The sequence below is a fragment of the Bacidia gigantensis genome, assembly GCF_019456465.1.
Source record: "Bacidia gigantensis strain McMullin 20006 chromosome Unknown contig_156, whole genome shotgun sequence".
Lineage (NCBI taxonomy): Eukaryota > Fungi > Ascomycota > Lecanoromycetes > Lecanorales > Ramalinaceae > Bacidia > Bacidia gigantensis.
In genome coordinates this window covers 1,086,903-1,109,322 of record NW_025408594.1, presented here as the reverse complement: position 1 = coordinate 1,109,322, position 22,420 = coordinate 1,086,903, and the positions used below count along the sequence as shown (strand labels likewise).

Here is a 22,420-nt window from a genome sequence, read left to right as displayed (position 1 = left end):
CATAAAATTCAAGGAGCATAATACGCTCATCCACCACCATCACCACCTCTTTCCTCCTCTTCATGCCCCTGAGCACTAAATACCTCCCCGACCCAATCCATCTGCACGGCGCTGACCCCTCTCGCATATGCTTTGTTCGTGAACACGAACTCGTTATACATAATACACTCCACCCGTCTCCCAAAGAGTGTCGAGCTCGGATGGATCCCAACATCCGAATTTCCCTGCGACATGGTCCTGTACCGCCCATCGGGCATCAAGCGGGCGGTATTCATCTTGAACCCCATCAAGAAAGCCTTGAGGATCCTCTCCGCTTTCTCTGCGCTCACTCCGCCTCTGATCATTGCCTCATTGGCCCATCTACCCTTGCTATCCATCAACCCTCTAACACTATCCCCATTAGGAAAATGATGGAGAGCGCGCAACTGCTTCCTCACATCCATCACACTCTTCATAGCCCTATGACTGATCCACCGCCCTTCACACCAGCGCTTGCGATCGCTTTCCTCCCCCGCATACGCCCGCACCGTCGCCAACAGCGTCAAATGATCGCCTTCCCTCCGCACTAGTTCCGCGCGCGCAGACTCAGCGGCTTCGCGCTTTTCGTCCGAGGTAGGCTGGAGGAAGAGGTTCTCCACCGACAGCGCGGCGATGATGTCGATCGTCTCCTCGAGGCAATCGTATGCAGGATCTACTGCGGCGAGGAGAGCGCGGGATAAGGGTGCCGAGAGGGGGAGACGCGCCATCTTGTGCCCTATGCTGGTGATGGAGCCGGAGGGGGAGAGAGCGTCGAGTTCAAGCAGGAGGAGGAGGGCTTTCTCGAGGCTTTTGCGTGGAGGAGGGGAGAGGAGGGGGAAGGTGGTGATGTCCTCCACGCCGCGGGCTTTCATGGTGAGGATGGCGTGGCTGAGGTCGCTGCGGAGGATCTCGGGGGTGGTGTTCTGGTCGAGGGATAAATATGTGTCTTCAGTGTAGAGACGGTAGCATTTCCCTGGACCTTCACGGCCAGCGCGGCCTTTGCGCTGGATGGCGGCCGATTTTGAGATGGGTTTTACGAGGAGAGAATCTAGACCAATAGATTGCTGGAAAGATTTGAGCTTCGCTTTACCGCAGTCAATAACGAAACGGACTCCCGAAACGGTCACGGAGGTTTCGGCGATGTTGGTTGAAAGGACGACTTTTCGGTGATTTTTTGGGGCAGGCTGAAAGACAAGCTGTTGGGCTGCTGGGGGAAGGGCGGCGAAGAGCGGTAAGACGGTTATTTTGGGGACGTCTTTGGAGAGTGAAGGGGCGTAAGAGTTGATGAGATTTTCCAGGGATTCGACGACTTCTTGGCCTGTGAGAAAGACGAGGATGTCGCCTGGCATTGGCTCGGAGTGGTGGATCTGGAAGATGGTACGGAGGGCGGCGTCTGAGATGTCGTTGACGGCTTCTGATGCGTAGTTAATGCTGATAGGGTACTGCCGCCCTTCGATGTAGCAGATCTTGACATTTGAGGGATGTGCAGTAGAACTTTCGAATAGCTGTGATTGGGGCTCGGTTTTGTCTACCCCGTTGACCTGTTGAGGTTGCTTGCTCGCTGTAGGATCCTCAACATCAGAGAAACCAGACCACTCAGACTCGGAAGCCTCATCATCCGTGACGTGGACTCCATTTGTAGAATGCGGTCCGTTTACCAGGAGGTTTCCGTTACGAACATTCGTTTTCTCTTCTGGCGTAAAGAACTCTGCCAATTTCTCCACCTCCGCCGTAGCGCTCATGACGCATACTTTGAGTCCCATGCCTCCCCTTTCCCTCAACCCCTCCTTTTCGACAGTCATTCTTTTCAAAAACCCTAACACGAGATCCACGTTTGTCCCCCTCTCGTGCACCTCATCAACCAGTACAGCCGAATACTGTTTCAGATGCGGATCCCTCATCATCTCCTGTAGCAACATTCCCTCGGTCAAGAATTTGATCATGGTCTCCGGTCCAGTAGCGCTATCAAAGCGGACAGCATATCCTACCTTGCCCCTCGACCCTCCAACGGTAGTTCCCATTTCCTCCGCCACCCGTCTTGCAAGATTTGTGGCCGCTACACGACGGGGCTCCGTTATCGCTATACAGCCTCCCACTTTGTCACCTTTACTCGTCCTTTTGGCCTGGAACCATCTCTCCTGCAGGAGCATCTGAGGTACCTGTGTGCTCTTACCGCTGCCAGTTTCGCCCACAAGGATAAGTATGTCTTTCTGGCGCAGAGCGCGCTGTATTGCTAACTCATGCGACCATATAGGCAAGGCTCTTCGTTGAGGCCGGAGAGCATCTGCACGAGCTTTGAGGTTGCCGCAAGGCTTGCCATTGGCAATGTTGTCAGATTTTGCGGAAGGCGGCTGGCGAGCGTTGCCATTGCTTTCGCCGTTTTTCGATTGAAACGATATTTTTGCGCTTGCAGAATAGATGTTAGACTGTTCAGGAGCTCGAGGAGTGATCCAAGGGGTCAAATTGGAGATGGGCTTCTGTATGGGTATGCCATCCCGCTGTTGCGCATTCGTTTGGGGTGGGGAGGAAAGTGGACGATGTTGAGTCTCGATTCTCTCTCGTTTGCGTTTCCGGGCATTTGGTGATGAGTCAATGGCTTGAAAAGTATCGGCGCTCTTGAAGTTTTCATTGCCGTCGAGTCGCTTGGGAGTACGCTCGGGCATTATGAACAGGAGACAATCGGGCAAGCAAGGCAACCTCGGTCATTATTCTTCAAAAAGTTCGGAGGCGTTTAGGTTGCCCTTTAGGCGGCTTTGACAGTGGAGACCGGTCGGACTCGGGCCTCGCCGCACCTTATCTTCCCAGCCTGTCCGCGCGAGGGTCGGTTAGTCTGAATGTGGCCGCGCTAAATTTGTAGGGGCAAGATAGGGGGGTAGAGGCCTAGGATAACCTGGCTATAGGGAGCTCTCAGGGCACATGCCCCTAAAACCTCGCGCTTAAATTCTATTTGGCATGGCCACGTTCAGACTAACCGACCCTCGGCGGGTTATGACATAACGCTCTTAGCTTAAGCCTCCAGCCAGATTTTGACTCACCACAGCGTCCTTTCTCTTTTCTCCAGACTCTATTTGAGAAAAAGTCGACTTTTGAACACTCCACTGATCCAGAAATGCGACCACCGTCAGATCGTCCGCGTTCGCCGCTCGCTGGTCCAGCCACCGGTCCCGTTCCACCCTTCCCCATCCGGCTCTCCGGGCCGATCGTCAGGGGCTTTGGGCGCGGCAGCTCTGAATTAGGGATACCGACCGCTAATATCCCCATCGCCGGACTGACCGTGGGTGGCCATACAGACGTCGAAAGTGGTGTCTACTACGGCTGGTGCGGTGTGTCAGTTGACAAGGATGGCAATGCTTTGACCTCTAGTGAGGTAGGTACCAATGGGGTCCAACAAGCGAAAGGCGCAGTCTTTGCTATGGTGATGAGTATTGGATGGAACCCGTTCTACAAGAACAAAGTCCGAAGTGTGGTGCGTACTTCACCCATGGTCCGTGCAGGCCTGCTGTTGCCATGCCATCGAGCATTCTTCAGATCTAGGATGAGGCCGCTGAGTCTAGAGCTCTAGGAGGTACATATTCTACACGATTTCAAGAACAATTTCTACGGCGCCAGAATGAATCTAGAAATTCTAGGCTTCATTCGACCAGAGTACGACTATGTAAGCAAGCAAAGTCTTATTGAAGACATCCAGTTCGACATTGAAGTAGCACGAAACAGTCTTGAGAGAGGCGCCTATAGTAGTCAGAAAGAAGATCGCTACCTGCTGGAATTCACCGGCGCAGAGCATGAGCAAGACATTGCAACCTGAGTGGGGTTGGAAGGCCCGTGACGCAAAGCCTTATGAATCCAGGGGATGAGGTCCTGATCTTGAGCTTTCAGCTTTAGCCACAGGGGGGGGCGGGGGAAGATGGCTCAAGGTAAGAGTAGAATGTGGCTTCGTAGGTCGAAATCCTATCGATAGGAAATATCCTGAAAACGTGTTGGTCGCTAGATTTCTGGCATCAATGGCAACGGGACAGTGAAGATGTTTGGTGTAGATCTGCTCTCGTCAAAAGAAGTAGATATTTTGGGGTGCTAGTCTTCTAGCAGAGCATGTTCGACAGTGTTTGATTTAGAGCGTGTAAGGGGACTGGATCTAAGGTATTACAAGTCACAAAGATCAAAGGAGTCATGGTCATGAACTCGGCAACATTACTAAAAGAAACAAGCGAGACACGTTGTTGGGCATTTGAGGAAGTGCAAACGCCATAGACTGACGTGTGGTACATTCAACAAAAGCGATGCTGTCGTCTTTAGGGAACTCAAGAGCTTGAAGATGCGCCTCACTACGAGTATGCCAATGGATCCAAGGGACCGTGATCCGTTATATGCATGGTAGGACCTAAATTTTGAATCAGCGAATCCTCAATTTGGTCATTGCACAATAGTCCTCACGTTCATCACGAATAACATAGGGATGTCGAAGACATCCCGTTTGACAGTCCAGCAAAGCATGCAAGAGACCGTTCTGTCGTCTTTACCCCTCGATGGCATCCCAGTATCCCCTGTAGCTCCAGCTACGTTAGGTCGCTCTCCCCGATTTTTTGTTGTTCCAAAGTCGTCAAACCGCCCTTCCAGATTTATATTTTCTGCTGTCTTGTATTTAAGCAGCTTACAGGGTGTCGTGACGGCCCCTCGAGAATCTCCAAAAGCTAAGTGGGCGTAGTCATCAAAGAAATCGCAAGCGCTCTCGTCGTCCAAAAGATTTACGATGTTGATAGAGACGTCCGATCTTTGCTCGGTCGCGCGAGGCGTCTCTTGCCCACCTCGTGATGAAGCGCCTGTGCCAGGCAAACCAGAAATCTCACCGCCCTTATTGATATTCAAGTTAGGTGATTTACCAAGCAGTACATCCTTGCTCCACCCGGTAAGGATACTGAATTCTTTGCCTGCAGCGACAACCTCTCCGGTACGGCGACAAATGATAGTGGGGGTACCCGTGGAGCTAATGACTTCTTCAAGGCCCCACAGAGTACGCTGGAGGCATTTCTCCATGAAGATCAGGTCGTCCCGGTTGAGCCTCATCGTGCACGAAATGAAAGAAGGGCGGATTGCAGCAAGCGCCTTTGCAATATGTGATGTCTTGCGAGGGGAGAATCGGCTTTGGATAAGAGCTGTCAGACTGTGAAAGCCGGCTGTGTACGAGTAAGGTTGAGTCACGTTGCTGTACACTTCCGAGGGATTGCGGTGGCGGCGTATTGGCTTTGTCTGATCGGTTGGAGTAGGTGTAGTCGTTGAGATTGAGGCTGCAGAGGTGGGCGGTTGTTGTTGGCGAGATGGTGGCTCTTGGCGAGCCTGGTACTGAAGCTGTTTGTTAATGTTAGTAAAGGTGTCCTTAGCTATTGAAGTATCCTCGCGCCCGCCTGTCGTACCTTGCGGACTGGAGCCGGAGCTTGGACTTGGATAGGCAGAGGAACCAATGGCGAGCGCTGCTGGTGCCTCCATTTTGATGACCTTATCCTGGGTATCTTGGCTCTGCAACATGGGCTTTGATACTCCTGATTCATATTTGACCTTGGAGTGAGAGGCACCCTGAGTCTGGGCATAGTGTGTCTGGGAATCTATCGGACTTTGGGCGGACGAACTAAAAGCAGTATTCGGGGTGAACGTTCCAAGACCAGAGTGGAAATGCCCGGTGCCCTCACTTGGTGGACTATTCACGATACCTGAGCTCATGGTACCGAGCATTCCAAATTCCGCGGCTGCGAATCGATTCTCAAAGTTTAGATTATCCAGGTAATTGGAATCAAAAGGGGCAAACATGTCTCCATTAAACTCTCCAGAAAGGGATTCGGAGCCAGCAGCGGGATTCTGCTGCAGAGTTCCATTGTAGCCTTGCAAGGGCAAAGACTGTGGGCCTGAACCAAGACTGTAATTCGGGGCCATCACTCCAGGAGGATTCCCATAAGATGGGGCCGATGCGCTCAGCGGAGTGATGGGTTGGGAGCTTTGGCCAGTCGAGGGGTAGAGACCATATGGATGCCCACCATAAGGGGGCCTTGAGATACCTCCGGGCAGATCGGACATGGTAGAACGGGCAATGAAGTTTTGAGGATTGCTCACTGGGGGACGGCCTCGTGTGCCAAGATCCTGTGTTAGAGCTTCAGCTGGTGTGTCTGCTAAGTACTTTGCTTTCTTTCGCACGCCGTCTTTGCACAAATGAGAGCAACCACGCTTCACACATCTCGAACATGGGCGCTCATCGCCTGCAAGAAGTCGTAGTCAGTAGCTGTAGTAGAGTTTGGAGCCTGTTGGGGGTTCCTAGGTCAGGGCTTACCGCAGGTGAGATGAGCCACCTGGCATGGCCTACAGGCACGCTTCGCCTTCTTTCGCTTCTCTCGGTGGGGTTCTCCTGAGGCTTTCTTGCCTGATCCATTGTTGGATTTACGGCGCACGCCACCAGCATCGGTGAGGCGGGCCATGGAGTCGGAATCTTGAGAGTCGGTTTCGTCGGCAGATGAATCCGACTGGAGCCTCGAGGAAAGATCATCTTCATGATCTGATGCCATCTTATATGCAATTTCGGCAAACCAGGCCAGTGAAGCCTGGGTCGCAGATAATGACGATACGGGGAGGCTTCACGGTCTGGCCCTGCGTCGGCACTGACCAATGGCTTCGAGCAGGGATCTCAGCGTGACCACATGCAGCAACGTTCGCAGGGACGCCACAGCCCTTCAGAGGTCGGTTGACGAGGGTGAAAGCATGCGATTACTCTGGTGTGCTTTGACAACAATGCGAGCCCCCTTGAGGGAGGATCTGGGGGGACGAAGACGAATGAACTGTAGTTTCTCTTTGGATTGCTGAGCGCCGTTGCTGCATCCGCTCAACAGCGGTTCGACAACGGATAGCAACTCAGGCCCTGGCAGTGGAGCGATGACTGCTGCTCCAGACTGCAGGCGGCACGGACTGCAATGCAACAATTGGTTGCTGTCCAGTTTTAGGGGGTGTGGGGACGGATAGTAGCATGGAAATGGCCTCGCTGACGGTGTTATTGGCTACGATGCAAGAGAGTGAATGGATGTGCGCCCGACTCGCGAGTGTGCTCTTTGTCCAAATCTGGTGGAGATTGGTGATGTCACGTTCCACTCGAAACACATGGCATGGTAATGATTTGGGTATATCGGTGTCTGTGCGGAGGGGGGGGGGGGAGGAGGAGTGAATCCTTTGATAGCGGGTTTTCCCTCTGTTTCGATAGCTGATGTTGGGTCTGCTTCTTCAGACTGGATAGGATGGAGGGGGAGGGGTGGCACACCGGTACAGGCACGCGCACACTACAATTCCAATGATGCAGCGGTCATAGGCGCAGACCTTGTTGCTTCGTTGCTTGTTGCTGCTTTGGCTCTAAGTAGATCGGCAGCTAAGTCCAAGGGGGAGTAATAAACCGCTAGTGTGGGCTAGCGTCTAGCGTGTGACCAACGGTAACCTAAAATAATGACGCGCAGATGGCAGATGGATGGGTCCAGTCATCCAGTATCTGCCTGGGTCTGCCTCTAGTCCTCTTAATTCTCCGAATCCCACGTTGGCTCCCTCGAATGCCTGTGGGGCTGATGACTACCGACTACTGACTACTGACTACCACCGCTGCGAAACTGCAACCATGGTTGACTCGGCATGTTTGCATCGTTTGCATGCCTCCTCATTTCCTGCCTTTGTTTGCCTGCACATGCCCAGCGTGCTGACACCCGCCACTTCGCCTAAACATTCAAGACATTCAGTCCAAATTCCAAATCATCTTTGAAACGGGCGTTGTTCAATTGACTTTGACTCAGCCTGAGGCTTTCTCTCTAATGCAAGCCTATGCCCAACCCGGCTGCCGTATCCTCCCTCTCTCCCCTCAGCCTGCTGCAAACTTGCTCGTGCCTCGTATCCGATGTCCAAATTTAAAAAACAGGTATCTGTGCTGGCCTTCAGCATGCTGCCAAATAGCTTGCATCAAACCATCATCTAGACTTACGGGAAAGGGGCCATGCCGACCGTCAAGAAGGCTAGTAATGTCGTTGCCCACTGAAAACCGAGTTTGTGGTACACTACCAAGCGACGCATCAGTCATGGCGTGGAAGACACAAGGTAAGACGTGCTAAGCCTACTTTGAACCCCGAAGAGGGGAAAAGCCGCCGCGAAACTTGAACGAGCAAAGCTGTTCGCTGCCAGGGCGCTGGCTGCGTAGAGCGGGTACGCGTCCACCAAGAAGGTGAAAATCCCGGAGAAGACCAAAAGCATTCTATTTCCGCCCCATTTAGTCTCGACTACAGCGGCTTCAGCAAACGGCACTCACCCAATGGCGAACACGGCGCTGCCAACAATGGGCACTTGCGCTGCATGTTAGTTTCACCTTGTGGGTCGTCGTGGCTACATAGCTACGGGGTGGCCATCGACATACCTATCCACTAAAAGGCATTCAAGTCAGCATACCGCGAAACTCTGCAGCATCGGATCATGGGAATGCAGTGCCGGGAGATCCCAGGCATTTGCATCCGCAACGCAAGATTGCATCTGGCATGACTCGAAAACATCATGTAGCAGTAAAGCTCGCGAGAGGGTTGAGATGTATACTCACATGCACAGAACTGTAAGTGGTCCATGCGAACCAGAATAGCCCAATCGGAACGATAACCCCTCCGAGTATGGCAGGCGGCAGTCGGTACTCGGGCTCTGAGCCTCCAGGTTCTCCGCCGTTCTTCTCTCGATTCTTCATTAGCCTTATGTAATTCCTGTGCCAAAGCGGATCTGTGCCGATGGCAATCAGCTGCCCAAATAGCAATCCAGTGAACGTCAATCCAATTTGCCACAGCTCAAAATTGTGGTTCTCCTTGAACACCACTTCGAATGCACCGAAGAACAGGTAGAGAACGCCCAGTAATATGGCAGAAAACAGACAGAGATTCAAACACATTGGCTCGAAAACCAAGAGTAAGAACGGTCGATAGCAAGAGGTGATCACAGTCTGTGTGATCGACCTCTCCATCACTTCAATTGGTGCTTTCCATCTCTCATCTCCACTGGCCTTTCGCAATTGGATTGCTTTCTCGCGAAGGAGTACAGGGGGATATGTTTCAGGAACGAAGGAGACGATCAGAGCCAGCATGATTGCAGACCAGATGATTAAGACATAGAAAGTCCACTCCCTGAAATTGTCAGCCGGCTGCGAAGCCGTTAAGAGGGTCAGCCAAGAGCCAAATTGACGAACCATCTCGTGAATTGGTTGATGAAGCCTGCTACAAGGGGCCCAACAGCTAGACGAATGACACTATCAGCACTTACGTCTGAAGTAGGACTACCTCAGAGATAGACTCACGAGGGCCAACGAACGGAGAGGCTGTGAAAATCATCATAGGTGCTTGCAGTTCGTCACGCGGGAACATCTAGGTAGGAAATTAGGCTAAGCTCGGAGCAACGTTGGGTTTACTTACATCGCCCACACTACCACCTATCGGAGCAATTCAGCATGCAAGGTCATGAAAGAAGAATAATTCGTTCGCTTACCCGCCACACTCAAGAACGCTGACCCAGCTATTCCATCGAAGAAACGAGCAACCAACATTGTTGCAATATTTTTGGCCACAGCACAGGGCACGAGCCAAATGAGGAAAAATACGAAAGAAACGACATAGATGGGTCGTCTGCCATAAAACTTGATGCGCCGAATGTCAGCGACTTTCAGGCGGCAGGGAGATGAAGTTGGGCAGCGTACTTCAGAGAGTGGCGCGATGACCTCCAATGACCGTCAGCATTAACCCTTCTTCAGACTATGGCACAGACTATTGGCTCACCATAGGCCCCACACCCAACCCCATGACGAAAGTACTTAAACCCAGAGTTGCAACTACGGTACTCACATGGAATTGTTCTGTTATTTGCGCATAGGTCAAGGTATACATAGAAGATGTGCATGTCCTACCGGGCTCATCAGCAAATCACCATTCTCTGTTTCGATCACGAAGTCGTCCCAGTTAAACACCAATGAGATTTCATAACCCTAACAAAACCAACAGTCAAGTGCGCCTTTCAACAAAAGGAAAGTTGTTCAGCGTTCAATCTCTTCTTCTCTCTCCCTTCCTTGCTTTACTCAACCAATCGAAGCAAAAAGAAGCAATTGACCAAAAAGAAGAAAGAACTCGACTCACACACACGTGCTGGCCGCACTGACAATATACACCACAACCCACTTCCTGGTCCTGCTCATATTTTTCGGATAATTAGGATCCATTGGACCATCCCACCGAACCTCAAAGCTAGACTTCTCGTCTCCGGTAGCCTCCCCATCTTTCGAACTTGCACTATCGTCCTTGTTGGTCTTTCTCTGTGCCTCTAGATCTTTACTATGTACATGACAAAAAAAACCATGTCCGTCTGCATAAGACTTTGTTTGCTCCAGCATGGGCGCAGGCAGGCGAGACCTTCGGGTTGAGGTCGGTTTCAAATCAAGCCCTTGATTGTCAGGTTGCAGAGGTAGCTGATTGCTTTCTGCCTCGTGCCGTGGGGTCTCAGCATCCGAGGACTTCTCGTCGCCCTTCAATAAGGGGGGCGTATCCGGTGGAGCTGCCATTCTATAGTCTCTAGATGGGCTACCTTTCTTTATATTTTTCAAGCAACAGATGAGCAAGCATAGGGATCAGTAGGTGAATTTAGTGCGCTGCATCATTCCAAAACCGTAGGAAATTTATAGGAAAATTATAAAGACAATTGAAATTGCAATCGCGCCTTTATGTCTGGAAATACTCGGTTGAATAAGGCGAAAGTCACGAACGGTACGGGTGATGCGCCACAATACGATAAATCATGAGAACAAGAGGAAGTACAAGTGCAGGAGACTCCCATGCTTGCTAATCACTTTGCTAGGTGTCTGTTTAGCTCATGACGCACCCTCGGCAGCTCTGAGAGGATTTAAGGTTCACCGGACGCAAAACGTCTATTTCCGCATTCGGCCATTCGACGATACCTGGTGCCTCTCCCTATTTCCGAGCCGTCACAACCGAGCTCCAAGTGGGAATTCGAGGAGGTCAGCGTAGTCCGAAGAATGCCTCACTGATATTACCTTCCACTTCCTAATTCCATGTGACCAAATGGGACCTGGCTGCATGGCCTTGTAGGCTTGGTAAAGGGCTTTCATTTTCAATATATATACATCTGGAAGACCCTGTTCCAGCCCTTCTATGCTAGTATCATCACTTCGTCGGTGCCCTTTTTTGACGGTATCATCCAATCTACCTATGCAATATGACGCATATCTAAATTCGTAGCTTTTGTGAGGGACTAGCCCACATTCAAAATCTAGGAGGGTTGTAGGCCCCTCGACCGCCGGGGCCATGCCATCCATTGTTTCCACCACCTGGAGTCGGTCCTGGTCCTGCAGTAGCTGGTCTGAAGGGTGGTGAGTTTTGTGCGCCATACGCGTCGTAAATTGAATCATCATACCCCGCACTTGGTGGCTGTACGGGTGCAGTGCCCACTCTGCGAGGAACATGCTGAGCACCGAAGTAATCTGCTGGAGGCGGGCGGTGAGGTTGATTGGGAGTATTGGATTGAGAGGGCCGTTGTAAGGGGTTGAAAGCTACGTATCCAGAAGAAGGTTTGCCGTCAGATGGCGTGGGTGGCTGCATTTCAAATTCCTGAGTTGGTCTACGACTGAAATTCGTGTGACCGGGCGGACGCTGGTTTGGGCCAGGGGAAGCTGTTGATGGATCGCGAGACATGAAAGAAGCCCCAGCGGAGGAAGGGGCACTCGGGGTCACCGAGCGTCCACTCATCCCGGTGTTCAGTCTAGGTGTGGGACCTCTCCGCGGTTGGAGTGGACCCCTGTTGTTATTGAATGATTGATTCGATCGTATACTTGGTGGCCCACCAGGCGGCGAGTGACGATTTGGCGGTGCATGACCCATCTCAGCTGCAGAGCCCAAGAGTGGCGCATCAGAGCCATGGCTTGCAAGGGAATTGAAAGAGGACTGGGTCGCATTTCTTGAGGGAAACCCTGGTCGAGAGCTGCCGCGGGATACATCCGGTATTGTAGGCGCTCTTTGCGATATACTTCCTAGGGTACTCGGTTGAGGAGATGCAGGTCGGTCCACAAACGGGGACGCAGGACGAGCTCCAAACGGCGAAGCAGGCCGAGAGCCTAAATTCGACGTTGTTTGTCGTGACGGGGGTGCCGGTAGCCCTGCTGTGTCCGATTCAAGGTTCGGGATTGTTGGCTGACGCTTATAGTCCATTGGCGGCACTGTGGGCAAACCAACGCTTGCTCCGGTTCCACCGGTAGCGACCTTTTTAACACGATCCAAATGCTCCTTTGCGATTGCCTTGTCCATTTTTGCTCTGACTATCTGATTCAGGCGTTTTTCAATTTTCCTCTGGCAAAAATTGGACAGACTACCGTCCGCGCTTGGAATATGATGCCATAGAAAGGTGATGTACATCACAAAGGCTATGAAAAGACTGACGGCTGTAAACAGCCAGATGATCAGCACGTAGAGCATACCAAAGAGAATTGTGGCTTGCTGGGTGCTTTGATTTGCCAATATCCTGATGTTATCGAAGAATTGGCCGACTGGTGATTGACCTTTGGTGGCGGCGTGTTTGCCTTCGGGAATGAGGTCTGCTTTCAATACGGAGTAGAGGGTGATAGCATTGATCACTTGGCGAGGACCTTCGGCGAATACCACCCGCAGCCAAGCCTCGAAGTTATAGTACGTGAACAACGCCACATACTCGGAGCCTTTGCGACCTTTGGTCAAGGCGGTGAAAACTAGGAATCGGCGCCAGCCTCGTGCTTTCCCCGGTCGTATACTCTCAATGCGAACAGCAAGTGGATCCAAGTAGCTGGCCGTGATGAGTCCACTCTTTATTGCCCGTATAGCCCTCCACCATCGGTATATCAAGAGAATCCAGGATAGGAAGATGCATCCAGCGAACACCCATTTTGATATCTCAAAAGGTATCTTAGGCTGGACTTGGCTAGACCATCTATTGAAGAAGAGAAGGTTGGAGGCGGTGTAGAGATCGACAATGTATACGCCAAAGCTTATGATGAGGAAGAAGTAGACCACGCCGTACGAGAATCCGGACCAGCAGGAGGTAGATTTGAAATCCGAGAGATTCTGTAGGGGTATTAGCGGTGAGCCTGGCAGCAAGAGGGGCAATACATACAATGAAATCCCACCTCTGCTCATTTGTAGCACTGCCAAACTTTTCTCGATCTCCAAAACAACCCATACTCGGGCTCTCGGTCGAGAGAGATTATCTTGTTATTTGTTGCTCGAACAACGACACTGGACTTGGCCAGCCAAGTCTTCTGAGCGACAGTATCTACGTGTGCCCAAGTGATGCGAATGAGTGACTTGTTGAATGCTGTGCCAAAGAGTGTGTAATTATTATTCTCATAGTCCGACGTCCGACGCTCCTGCAATTGTTGCCATTGGAACGATCCCGGTCGCTTCGGAATGATCTTGTCAATATTATCAAGGACAATTCCCTTACGGCGCTTGCTTGTGGTCTTGGAGTGGGATGAAGGCTCCGGTTGATGGATTGATTGCGTGTCCAGCCGCAAGATCGATAAAGAATGATGCTCGAATCGGCGTTGAAGGAATGTTGGTGCAATCGGATGAAGTAGGTGATTGAATGCGAGGAGCAATGTGCAACGAAGCAGTTGAGAGAGTGACTACGCAAAAGTGAGGGTGCAAGCGCAAGAGAAGGTGGTGTCCTTCTTTGAAAGAAGAACGTTTCAGGTGAATGAGGGACAAAGGAGCACCAGAGGGTAGGCACCATCTCAACCAACCGACTGGTCACAGTAGTCAGCGGCGGAAAAGGGGAGGGCGGCTTGGACGGAAGGCGCTTCCTTAGCGCCTTGGCAATCTCTTGTGCCCCTTGCATAATTGCCGATCCTTTGTTCTAGAACTTTCATAAGAGAGTCCTAATAATAATACACTCTTTCATCCAAGCTAAGATGTAAGTTGCGAGGCATGTTCGCAGCATTCGACGGTATCATGGATGTTGAAGGGGTGCAATAGCTTGTGGAAGGCTGTTCTTTCAATCATTGTGGGACTATCCCTTTCTATCATTGCCATGTGTCCTCTATCTTGGATGTCAATTGTGACCTACTCACTGCTGGCACTTTCTTGAGTAGCCTCGTGTAGATGTAAGTAGGGTCATCACTTGCTGCACCCGACTGAACAGAGATGCTGGACGACGGGGTCGCACAGTAAGGAGCACCCGTTGAGGCGCTTCTTTTTCTGGAGAGACCCTTCCAGTCTGCAATGGCAAGACACTTCTTGCATCGATCCCGCATGTCAGGCGCTCGAGTGAGCAGCTTTACCTCGTATTGGATGGAGATCATGTTCCCCTGCGGAGAATCCCACCAGGACATAGTTGGTCGCTAATATTCAGTCACTCGCTTAATGGCATCATAGATACCTAAGCGTTTCAGCGTGCGTGATCACCAATCATGCAAGGCTTGCTCACGTGTTATGTCTGGTACGTTGAACTTCTCAAAAGTCAAACCCATATGGGTCGCCCAGCCTCCTACTCGCTGCACGGGTGCTTCCAAGCTTAAGAAAGCGCCCTCCTGGATGGTAGCTGCAACTTCTGCTCCAACACCGGCGTTGATCATGGACTCATGCACGACGATAGCGCGCCCTGTCTTTCTGACACTTTGCAAAACAGCATCTCTATCCCACGGATACACAGTTCGTAAGTCCAGAAGTTCAGCACTGATGCCCAGCTCCTTCTCGGCAGCATCGATCGCAGAGGAACAGAGGTACATTGGATGCCCGTAAGAGATAATAGTCACATCCTTGCCCTCTTTCACTATGTCGGCCTTGGAGAGCGGAAGCTCATATGCAATATTTGGTACCTGCTCCACAGCTGCACGGTACAAGACTTTGGGCTCCATGAAGATCACCGGGTCTTTACACCCAATTGAGGCCAATAGTAAGCCCTTCGCCTGAGCTGGTGACCGTGGCATTACTATACGAAGGCCAGGGATATGAGTGAAGACTGCTTCAGGGGACTGAGAGTGATACCTATACTTCATCAGTAACATGGTTCGTTGCTTGTACCTGGTTCGTGACATACAATGCGCCATGTCCGACAACGCCGCACGGCATTCTCACGACTAGACCTCCTACATTACCACCGGTTTTCCCTCTCTATATCGCCACTTGGCGGCTTCATTGACTAGCTGGTCGAATGCAGGATGGACATAATCTGCGAATTGAATCTCCGCTATGGCCGTCATCCCTTGTGCGGCAGCACCAATGGCAAAGCCGACGATACCCTGCTCGGTCAAAGGTGTATTGAAAACTCTTTCTGATCCAAAATCTGTCGCCAAACCCATCGTGCATCGGAAGACACCACCGAAATGGACATCTTCACCAAAAATGAGGGAGAGTTCATCCGTCTGGAGCGTATGTCGAAGAGCGCCATTAATAGCCTGATATAGATTCTGGCGAGTCGATGGAGAAGAAGAAGGGTACGCAGGATTAGCAAGCAGAGATGAATTGCTGTGGTTAAGCAATGGATGCGTTGAATAATCTATGGGTACGTTCAGGCGCCCCGCGGAAGCAGCGGTAGAGTGGAAACATGGCAAGAGTTTCTTGAGAGACGGATGCAAGGAGACTTTGCTCGTGGCTTTCAAAGCAATACGCGCTGGCATCTCAGGCGTACCTGATACATCCTGCTGCAACAGAAACAATTGCAAGGGGACGGATGCTATTTATTGTTGATTGCTCTATAAGGAGGAGTCGGGCGGCTTGCGTCGGCTTGAACCAGGGCTTGGCATGACGGCATATCGTAGGCACCTGGTGATGCCCTCGACATTGGCCTCCAGAGATATATGTCAAAGGGTACATTTGTGCACACTGGTAAGGCTCTAGTCATTGAATGGGCCATCCGAAGCTTCAGTCAGCAGGCAGAGAAGTGCTAGATCAATCACCTCGCTCTTCGGTACCATGTGGCGTGTCCTAAGCGGTCTTTGTCATCCTCCGAATGTGGGATGTCGATTTAGACCAATGTGCAACACCTTCACATGGTTAGTCAACAAGAATTAAATGCCGTCCTGCAAACTGTCCTACTGCTTTTCCTCTGTCTTCTCATAAAAGAAAGCGGCGCGTTATCTGAGAGTTCACCTTTGGATCCCTTCTCTTTTTCCAGCATGGATGGCGGATGGCACGGTGGTGAAGCTCTGATGCAAAAGAAGCTGCACGTTCCGTTTCAGTACAATCCGACTAGTCATGGCCTCAGTCCTCATTCGCAACGATTGTTGCATGGCTCATCTCTACTTGCAATTGGCGCTCTAGATGATCAAGGCCAATTATGGACTACCGTGCTGGCTGGTAAACAAGGCTTTGCAAGATCGCTCGGGCAATCTATCGTTGGCGTCAAAGCTCTCGCAGACGTGAAATACGACCCAGTTGTTGATGCTCTGTTTGGCAAGGACAAATTCGAGGGGGCAGCAAGTGATCAAGTGCAAGGGAAAGACTTCGCCGCGCTGGGGATTCATCTTGCGACACGAGACCGCGTCAAACTTCAAGGCCAAATGATCGGAACTGCCATAGGAGGCTCGGATGCCTCAGGAAACAAGACCGCAAAGGAAATAGCCGAGATACAGCTGGCTTTGGCTATTACGGGTAGTCTGGGTATGATGCTCCATACCGAATCGAGAGACAATAACCTGATGCTACCTAGGCAATTGCCCAAAATACCTCAATGAAAAGGAAATTGTACTTACTATGCCGAAACCAGTCCTTGAAGCTGACACTTTACCCCTGACTCAAGTCTCACTAGATCTGCTGGCTAAGGCCGACCTATTCTTCATCACCTCGTATCATTCAAAAGGAATGTCCGCCAATCATCGTGGCGGATCGCCTGGCTTCATGCGAGTTGAAAAGAACGACGCAGAAGGAGTCATTCTCGTCTACCCTGAGTTCTCTGGCAATCGCTTCTACCAAACACTCGGTAATCTCTATTTGGATCCACGAGCAGGTTTTGCAATACCCGATTTCGACACAGGCGACATTCTATACATCACTTGCACCACCAAAATCCTCATCGGCGACTCAGCCGCAGCTACTCTCCCACGTTCCAACCTTGCCGTTCAGCTCCTTGTCAAGTCAGCTCGTTACGTCAAGCAAGGTCTAGCCTTCCGCGGCATCTTGGGAGAACGCTCGCCATACAATCCACCAGTACGCTATCTTCCTTCAGAGCGCAACCAAGTTGATGCCCAGGCCAAAAGCGACAATGCAGCTGCCTACGCACGTCTCCTATCTCGTACGATGCTGACCCACACTATTGCTCGCTTCCGTTTCAGCATCACCGATCCAGAAACCGCAGGTACTTGGAAAGCAGGACAATACATCGCATTGGCATTCGAGGACGAAGTGAGCGGCGGCTACGCTCACATGAATGATGAAGATCCAAGAAGCCTGAATGATGACTACCTCCGCACCTTCACGGTATCATCTCCTCCAGGCAATGGGAAGGATGGTAATCTCAGACATGATGAGCTCGAACTCACCGTTCGTAACGTTGGAACCGTTACGAACTATCTTTTCAAGGTCAATACAAAAGCCGGGGTGGAGCTACCCCTTAGAGGCTTTGGCGGGACATTCTCTGTTGAACAGCCTAATCCTAATGAGGTAGTACCTTTCGTCGCTGGTGGCATTGGTATCACGCCACTCCTTGCACAGCTTGGGTCGTTAGACCTAAGCCGCTTGAGGCTACTTTGGAGCGTGAATGTTAGGGATCTGGGGCTCGTTGTTGATATGATGAAACAGTATCCTTTGTCGGCCTCAACGACAAAAGTCTACGTCTCTGGTCTCGATGAAGCCCAATCTCACCGAAAAGCCCCCGCAGCAATAGAGGCAGTCAAAAAGGCTGGTGCGGAGGTCATTGAGAGACGTATCTTGGAAGAAGATGTCAGGGGTGAGAAGGGGCTTGGAAATACTTGGTACTTCTGTACCGGTCCGGCTCTCAAAAAATTGCTGCTTGCATGGCTGAAAGATAAGACGACGATTTACGAGGACTTCAATTACTGAACCAGCAAGACAAACGAGTGTGAACGGCAGCAACTTAGCGTTTGCATCGACTCATAACTTAATACCCAATGCCTAACTGAAAACGTATATATACCATTTAGACGTTACTTTTCTCGGCTCCATGCTACATTCGTCTCTCATCTTCATCGTATCATCACATACCCTCACATGACCAGCATGATGCATCTGTCAATTCCTACCACCTCAGAAGTTTTCCAACCCAAATGCTGAGCAACTTTTTTATATCCAAACAAGCTAGTCTATGCTGTCAAAATCAACGCTCACGCCAAGGCCAAATGCGGCAAGTGATACACATCGCAAATGCCATCAAAAATTTACTCATTGCATGGAGATCCCTCCAAGGCCCGTGGTCATCGAATATCCAGCTGGAACGGCTTGTATCTTCCACCCATCATCCCACACCTGGGACAAGGTCTCCCTCTCACCATACCAGCTCCACCGCGCTGAAGCTCTACGCTCCTCGGATCACTGCTCAGGTAGTAAAGGCAATCGGTACAGAACCCGCTAATACATTCGGTACACGCATAGCTGTCTTTCAATACACTCAGCCGCCTGCAATTCGCGCAAAATATCTGGACCTGCGTGGACCCGTTGTTCGAGGATTGGCTGTCGGAGGTGACTCGCTGGGAGTCATAGTAGATGGGTGATGTAGTATCGGAGGAGGATAGACCGGATGAGGGAATGTGGAAATTACGACCGGAAGCGGAAGATGTGTGGGCGCTGTGCATGCCCCGATTCTGATCGAGAGATAGGCCAGTCTCGACTATAGTAGCAAATGGAGGCGGCCCTGAGAGCGAGTGATTCTGGGGAGGCGTCAGTGTGCGTGTGAGCGGAGAGGATTTGTATGATTGGTTGTTGGCGAATGACTGATTGTTGGTGAATGGAGGGTGTAGTGGAGGTAGAGAGGCCCGCTTCACGGAGGAGGGAGACTGGGGCATCTGTCCGGCATTGTCAGTGTAGGTCTTCAGAATGATACGCCCCGGTATCTTGCTTACGGGGGTGATGTCACGATCCGAGTCGGCTTCTGTGGCCGACGCCGCAGCTTCCACGAGCTCGTCCCATCTCTGCTTCTTTGCTGCTGCTGCGACTAATGTAGGTGGCTCCGCTGAGAAAGCTTTCCTGCCTTCGATACTCAGCCTCCTACCGAAGTCTTTTGACTTCGCCTTCTCATGCTTGGGTTTGCGACTGTTCTGTGTGATTGAGGATTTGCGTGGTCGGTTGACGCGCTCGCGCCGTTGGAATGATTCTCGTCGCTGCATAGGGGGCAACGTAGACGAGCGTTCCGGAGGCGAGTGGTCCATCATGGAAGGAAGTAGCTCTCTTGGCCTCGGCTCATGAAATGGATGTGGGCGCTGAGGGCCTATCTGATTTTGAAGGGGTGGAAGCTCAACAGAGGGATACATCCTGCGTCGTACTTCGGTCTCGGAGGCATAATCCTGTTTAGATTTTATCAGCCCTCATACGGCTATCACAGGATATGTACACAGTGACAAGTACACACCACCTCTGAATCCCAGTCCGAATCTGGTCGATTGTTGTGGCTGAGCTGTGCCAAAGCTACTGCAGCTGTCGCGGCGGCAGGATAAGGGTCGTCAAATGCTCTCGGAGGATTGATCGAGCTCTGGTCGTAAGCATAGCTGTCTCTCTCGTGCCCATAAGCTAAACGGTCAGCTGTGGCTCTCCTGCATCCGTAATTTGACTTACAAGTAGGCGCAAAGGGTTGAACAGCAGCTGAGGGTGCGGCTTGAGGTCGCTCTGAAGGGGGTGTTGATCATCTGCTGAAAGCTCTCCTCTGTTGCAGGAAGCTTCGGGATGTAATGCTCTGGATGGGCTCGCCGTATGTGCTCCTGCATAGAGCGGAATCTCTTGTCCTGTGCATTGATGATGAGCGGCTGGCATAATCAGGAGTCGAGGTGGAACGTACGCCGCTGCATCTTTTGCGACAGTTGGATCCATCGAGCGTTTTGAGCGGGCAAACGATCTCGTTGGTACCGTCAACTGCTGAGAATGAGCCGGTAAAGGAAGACTTTGGCGGCATCGCCTTCTTGCATCAACGCTCCGAAGTCCCCCGCAGCCGTGGCTTGAACGTCAGGAACGGGAGAATTGAGGTGCAAAGGCTAATTGAATGTGCAGAACAGCTGGAATGCGACAATTGAGTATATATTACAGACTATGTAGGTAGGAGTGGGCTTCGAGAGAACATTTGAGAGCACCGATGAGCTTACAAAGTGATGTTGAGCAGCTCGATTAGCTTTCAAGCCGTCCACAAAACATGGTGGGGTTGACCAGCCGAGGGTTCAGTTCATCTTCTGTTCCATCCACCACCCGACACTCCTTGCAGGTAAGAAAAGGAGGAGCATGAAAGGGGAATGATGAGAGGGCGGACTTGTGTTATTCATGTCATGCGAATGGTCATTTCACTGCATTGAGTGTCTGTCTATTCTTCCGTCCGCGTCCCCTACGTTTTTCTAAAGAGAAGAGAACCCCCAACACCTGTCGCTTGGAAACAATTCAATCATCCACCAGGCCCCCTTTCCAACCTTTAGACAACATCTTCTCGTTCCCAACCAGTCTGCTTGATCGATTCAATTCCTTTTGATGGGTGAGGAGTTGCGCTATCACCATAATCGCTCACGAATGGATTCGGGTCTTTCTTTTGCTCGAGATTGCTCAACGTGTGATTGCTACTCATCGTTCAGTTGCGCCATTCACATGATCGCCATTCCAACAAAACTTACACTTCGCGATGCTTGGCTTCATCTGCTCGAATATAATAGAGCATGTCCTTGATATTCCTCGCTCCTTCTGGCATATTATAATAGCTGATGGCAATATCAGGTGCCTGCATTCTCTCCCACTTAGGCAGCTTGCCAGCTTCCAGCTCGTTGATCATCCGCGTATAGGTCAAGACTGCCTCTTCTTCAAGATAGCCGACGAAGCGGTGGCAGATTGTGGGAGCGATAAGATACGACAAGAAAAAGCCGTTGTAGAAGACGCCTTGAGCTCCAATGATCATGGTCTTCATGAACCAACCAGGCTCAGCCATCTTCATAAAAGTCAATAGGTGCATCCGTTCGTTGTAGGCCTCTTCAAGAAGGGTCTCGATCCTGCGCAACCATCAGCCAAAGCGTCTTTTCAGTTGCATAATTGCATCCAAAGCAGCATACCAGCCATTATCTCGATTGAGCCTCCTCAGACTATGCAGATGCCGCACGCTTCCAGCCACCATACCTGGTACACCGGCAACGCTCTCAAGGAAAAGGCAGCGAACCAGCCACTTTCGCTCCGTCATTGGCGATGGCCCGACCCAGCTTTTGAGTTTCTGGAGCCCAAGCCAGCTACCTTTCTGTTTGGCTTCTTCGGTCGGGTGACTGTAGCCCATTGCGGTGTCTGCGCCGAACCGAAGCAGCCGCACCGCACCGACCGCTATCCAGTCCTTCCAAGTCTTTGTCTCGCGATGAGCAACTTGGATTTGTTTCATCTGCTCTTCTGTATACCTGAAAAGTCGTCAGTTCGCCATACTGAACGCTGAAGTCTCATACGGACACTGGATGATGCCATGCTGGAAGCGTTTTCTTGATGTGGACACCGTCAGGAGCAGGAAAGAATTCTTTGAGGGATCTTCGCGATGAAGAGCTGAAGGTTCGCCTGTTCGAAGCATAGTTCCGTTGTTTCAGGCACGAGCAAGCAGACGGTCGGACGAAAGCCGAATATATTGATGCATTAGCGGTGAGTATGAAGGTGGCTTTGGAGATAACGGTAGGATTGGAAAGAGCTGATCTTCCAATCCTCGCAGACATGTTGAAGAGTAATAAGAATGATGTGGGAGTGTGAAACACGATTGTTTCTTGCAGGTGGCTGCTCGGTCTGCTGAAGAAGGGCTATTGTTTGCCCCGTGAGATATATGATCTCAAGATTTACGATGCCCGAGGAATCTTCGGAGTCAGGTGTCAGGAACGGGAAATAAAGACAATGAACGGATGAGCTCTAGGTACGTTGAAAGAGTAGTAAGCAATCGTATCGCAAGCAGCCAATGCAAATGCCTGATTCAGCCGCTGGCTTCGTCGGAGTTGCAGAGCCTTCGGGAATTTACGGAGTACAAACAATGCCCTGTCACGTGCGGGTCAGAGATGGAAAGGCGGGCAAATTGTGACTGTGTTCTGGCATGCAACTGCAACGATCTCACACCCTTTGATATCGAAGTCACATTGGAGAAGGGGAGCATGTGGACTTTAATGCGTGTGCATAGAGTATCCGAAGGGAAGTCTAGACCGCAACAGACCACCTAGAAGTAGCGCCTGCTTATTCAGCTCGTGCGATAG

The 22,420-nt window shown here is 51.2% G+C and overlaps 9 protein-coding genes across 9 annotated transcripts; 2 read left to right on the top strand and 7 right to left on the bottom strand.

The window, feature by feature from the left end:
• Positions 1-26: 26 nt before the first annotated feature.
• On the bottom strand, positions 27-2,681 carry KY384_002612 (uncharacterized protein; the record flags this gene model as incomplete). Its single annotated transcript, XM_044811135.1, has 1 exon — positions 27-2,681. One exon carries the CDS (start codon positions 2,679-2,681, stop codon positions 27-29), a length of 2,655 nt encoding a protein of 884 aa, XP_044672018.1.
• A 446-nt stretch (positions 2,682-3,127) lies between these two features.
• On the top strand, positions 3,128-3,823 carry KY384_002611 (uncharacterized protein; the record flags this gene model as incomplete). The annotated part of the gene is made up of 2 exons (XM_044811134.1): positions 3,128-3,502; positions 3,584-3,823. 2 exons carry the CDS (start codon positions 3,128-3,130, stop codon positions 3,821-3,823), a joined length of 615 nt encoding a protein of 204 aa, XP_044672017.1.
• Positions 3,824-4,428: 605 nt separating this feature from the next.
• KY384_002610 (uncharacterized protein) lies at positions 4,429-6,563 on the bottom strand (the record flags this gene model as incomplete). Its single annotated transcript, XM_044811133.1, has 2 exons — positions 4,429-6,203; positions 6,332-6,563. The coding sequence occupies 2 exons, from the start codon at positions 6,561-6,563 to the stop codon at positions 4,429-4,431; spliced, it is 2,007 nt and encodes a 668-aa protein (XP_044672016.1).
• A 2,003-nt stretch (positions 6,564-8,566) lies between these two features.
• On the bottom strand, positions 8,567-10,600 carry KY384_002609 (uncharacterized protein; the record flags this gene model as incomplete). Its single annotated transcript, XM_044811132.1, has 3 exons — positions 8,567-9,196; positions 9,465-9,481; positions 10,183-10,600. 3 exons carry the CDS (start codon positions 10,598-10,600, stop codon positions 8,567-8,569), a joined length of 1,065 nt encoding a protein of 354 aa, XP_044672015.1.
• Positions 10,601-11,318: 718 nt separating this feature from the next.
• Positions 11,319-13,260, bottom strand: KY384_002608 (uncharacterized protein; the record flags this gene model as incomplete). The annotated part of the gene is made up of 3 exons (XM_044811131.1): positions 11,319-12,082; positions 12,137-13,145; positions 13,195-13,260. The coding sequence occupies 3 exons, from the start codon at positions 13,258-13,260 to the stop codon at positions 11,319-11,321; spliced, it is 1,839 nt and encodes a 612-aa protein (XP_044672014.1).
• Positions 13,261-14,479: 1,219 nt separating this feature from the next.
• KY384_002607 (uncharacterized protein) lies at positions 14,480-15,379 on the bottom strand (the record flags this gene model as incomplete). The annotated part of the gene is made up of 2 exons (XM_044811130.1): positions 14,480-15,065; positions 15,171-15,379. 2 exons carry the CDS (start codon positions 15,377-15,379, stop codon positions 14,480-14,482), a joined length of 795 nt encoding a protein of 264 aa, XP_044672013.1.
• An 816-nt stretch (positions 15,380-16,195) lies between these two features.
• On the top strand, positions 16,196-18,077 carry KY384_002606 (uncharacterized protein; the record flags this gene model as incomplete). The annotated part of the gene is made up of 2 exons (XM_044811129.1): positions 16,196-16,679; positions 16,729-18,077. The coding sequence occupies 2 exons, from the start codon at positions 16,196-16,198 to the stop codon at positions 18,075-18,077; spliced, it is 1,833 nt and encodes a 610-aa protein (XP_044672012.1).
• A 371-nt stretch (positions 18,078-18,448) lies between these two features.
• Positions 18,449-19,399, bottom strand: KY384_002605 (uncharacterized protein; the record flags this gene model as incomplete). The annotated part of the gene is made up of 1 exon (XM_044811128.1): positions 18,449-19,399. The coding sequence occupies one exon, from the start codon at positions 19,397-19,399 to the stop codon at positions 18,449-18,451; it is 951 nt and encodes a 316-aa protein (XP_044672011.1).
• A 1,241-nt stretch (positions 19,400-20,640) lies between these two features.
• On the bottom strand, positions 20,641-21,759 carry AOX1 (Alternative oxidase, mitochondrial precursor; the record flags this gene model as incomplete). Its single annotated transcript, XM_044811127.1, has 4 exons — positions 20,641-20,782; positions 20,837-21,205; positions 21,266-21,595; positions 21,641-21,759. The coding sequence occupies 4 exons, from the start codon at positions 21,757-21,759 to the stop codon at positions 20,641-20,643; spliced, it is 960 nt and encodes a 319-aa protein (XP_044672010.1).
• Between the last annotated feature and the right edge of the window lie 661 nt (positions 21,760-22,420).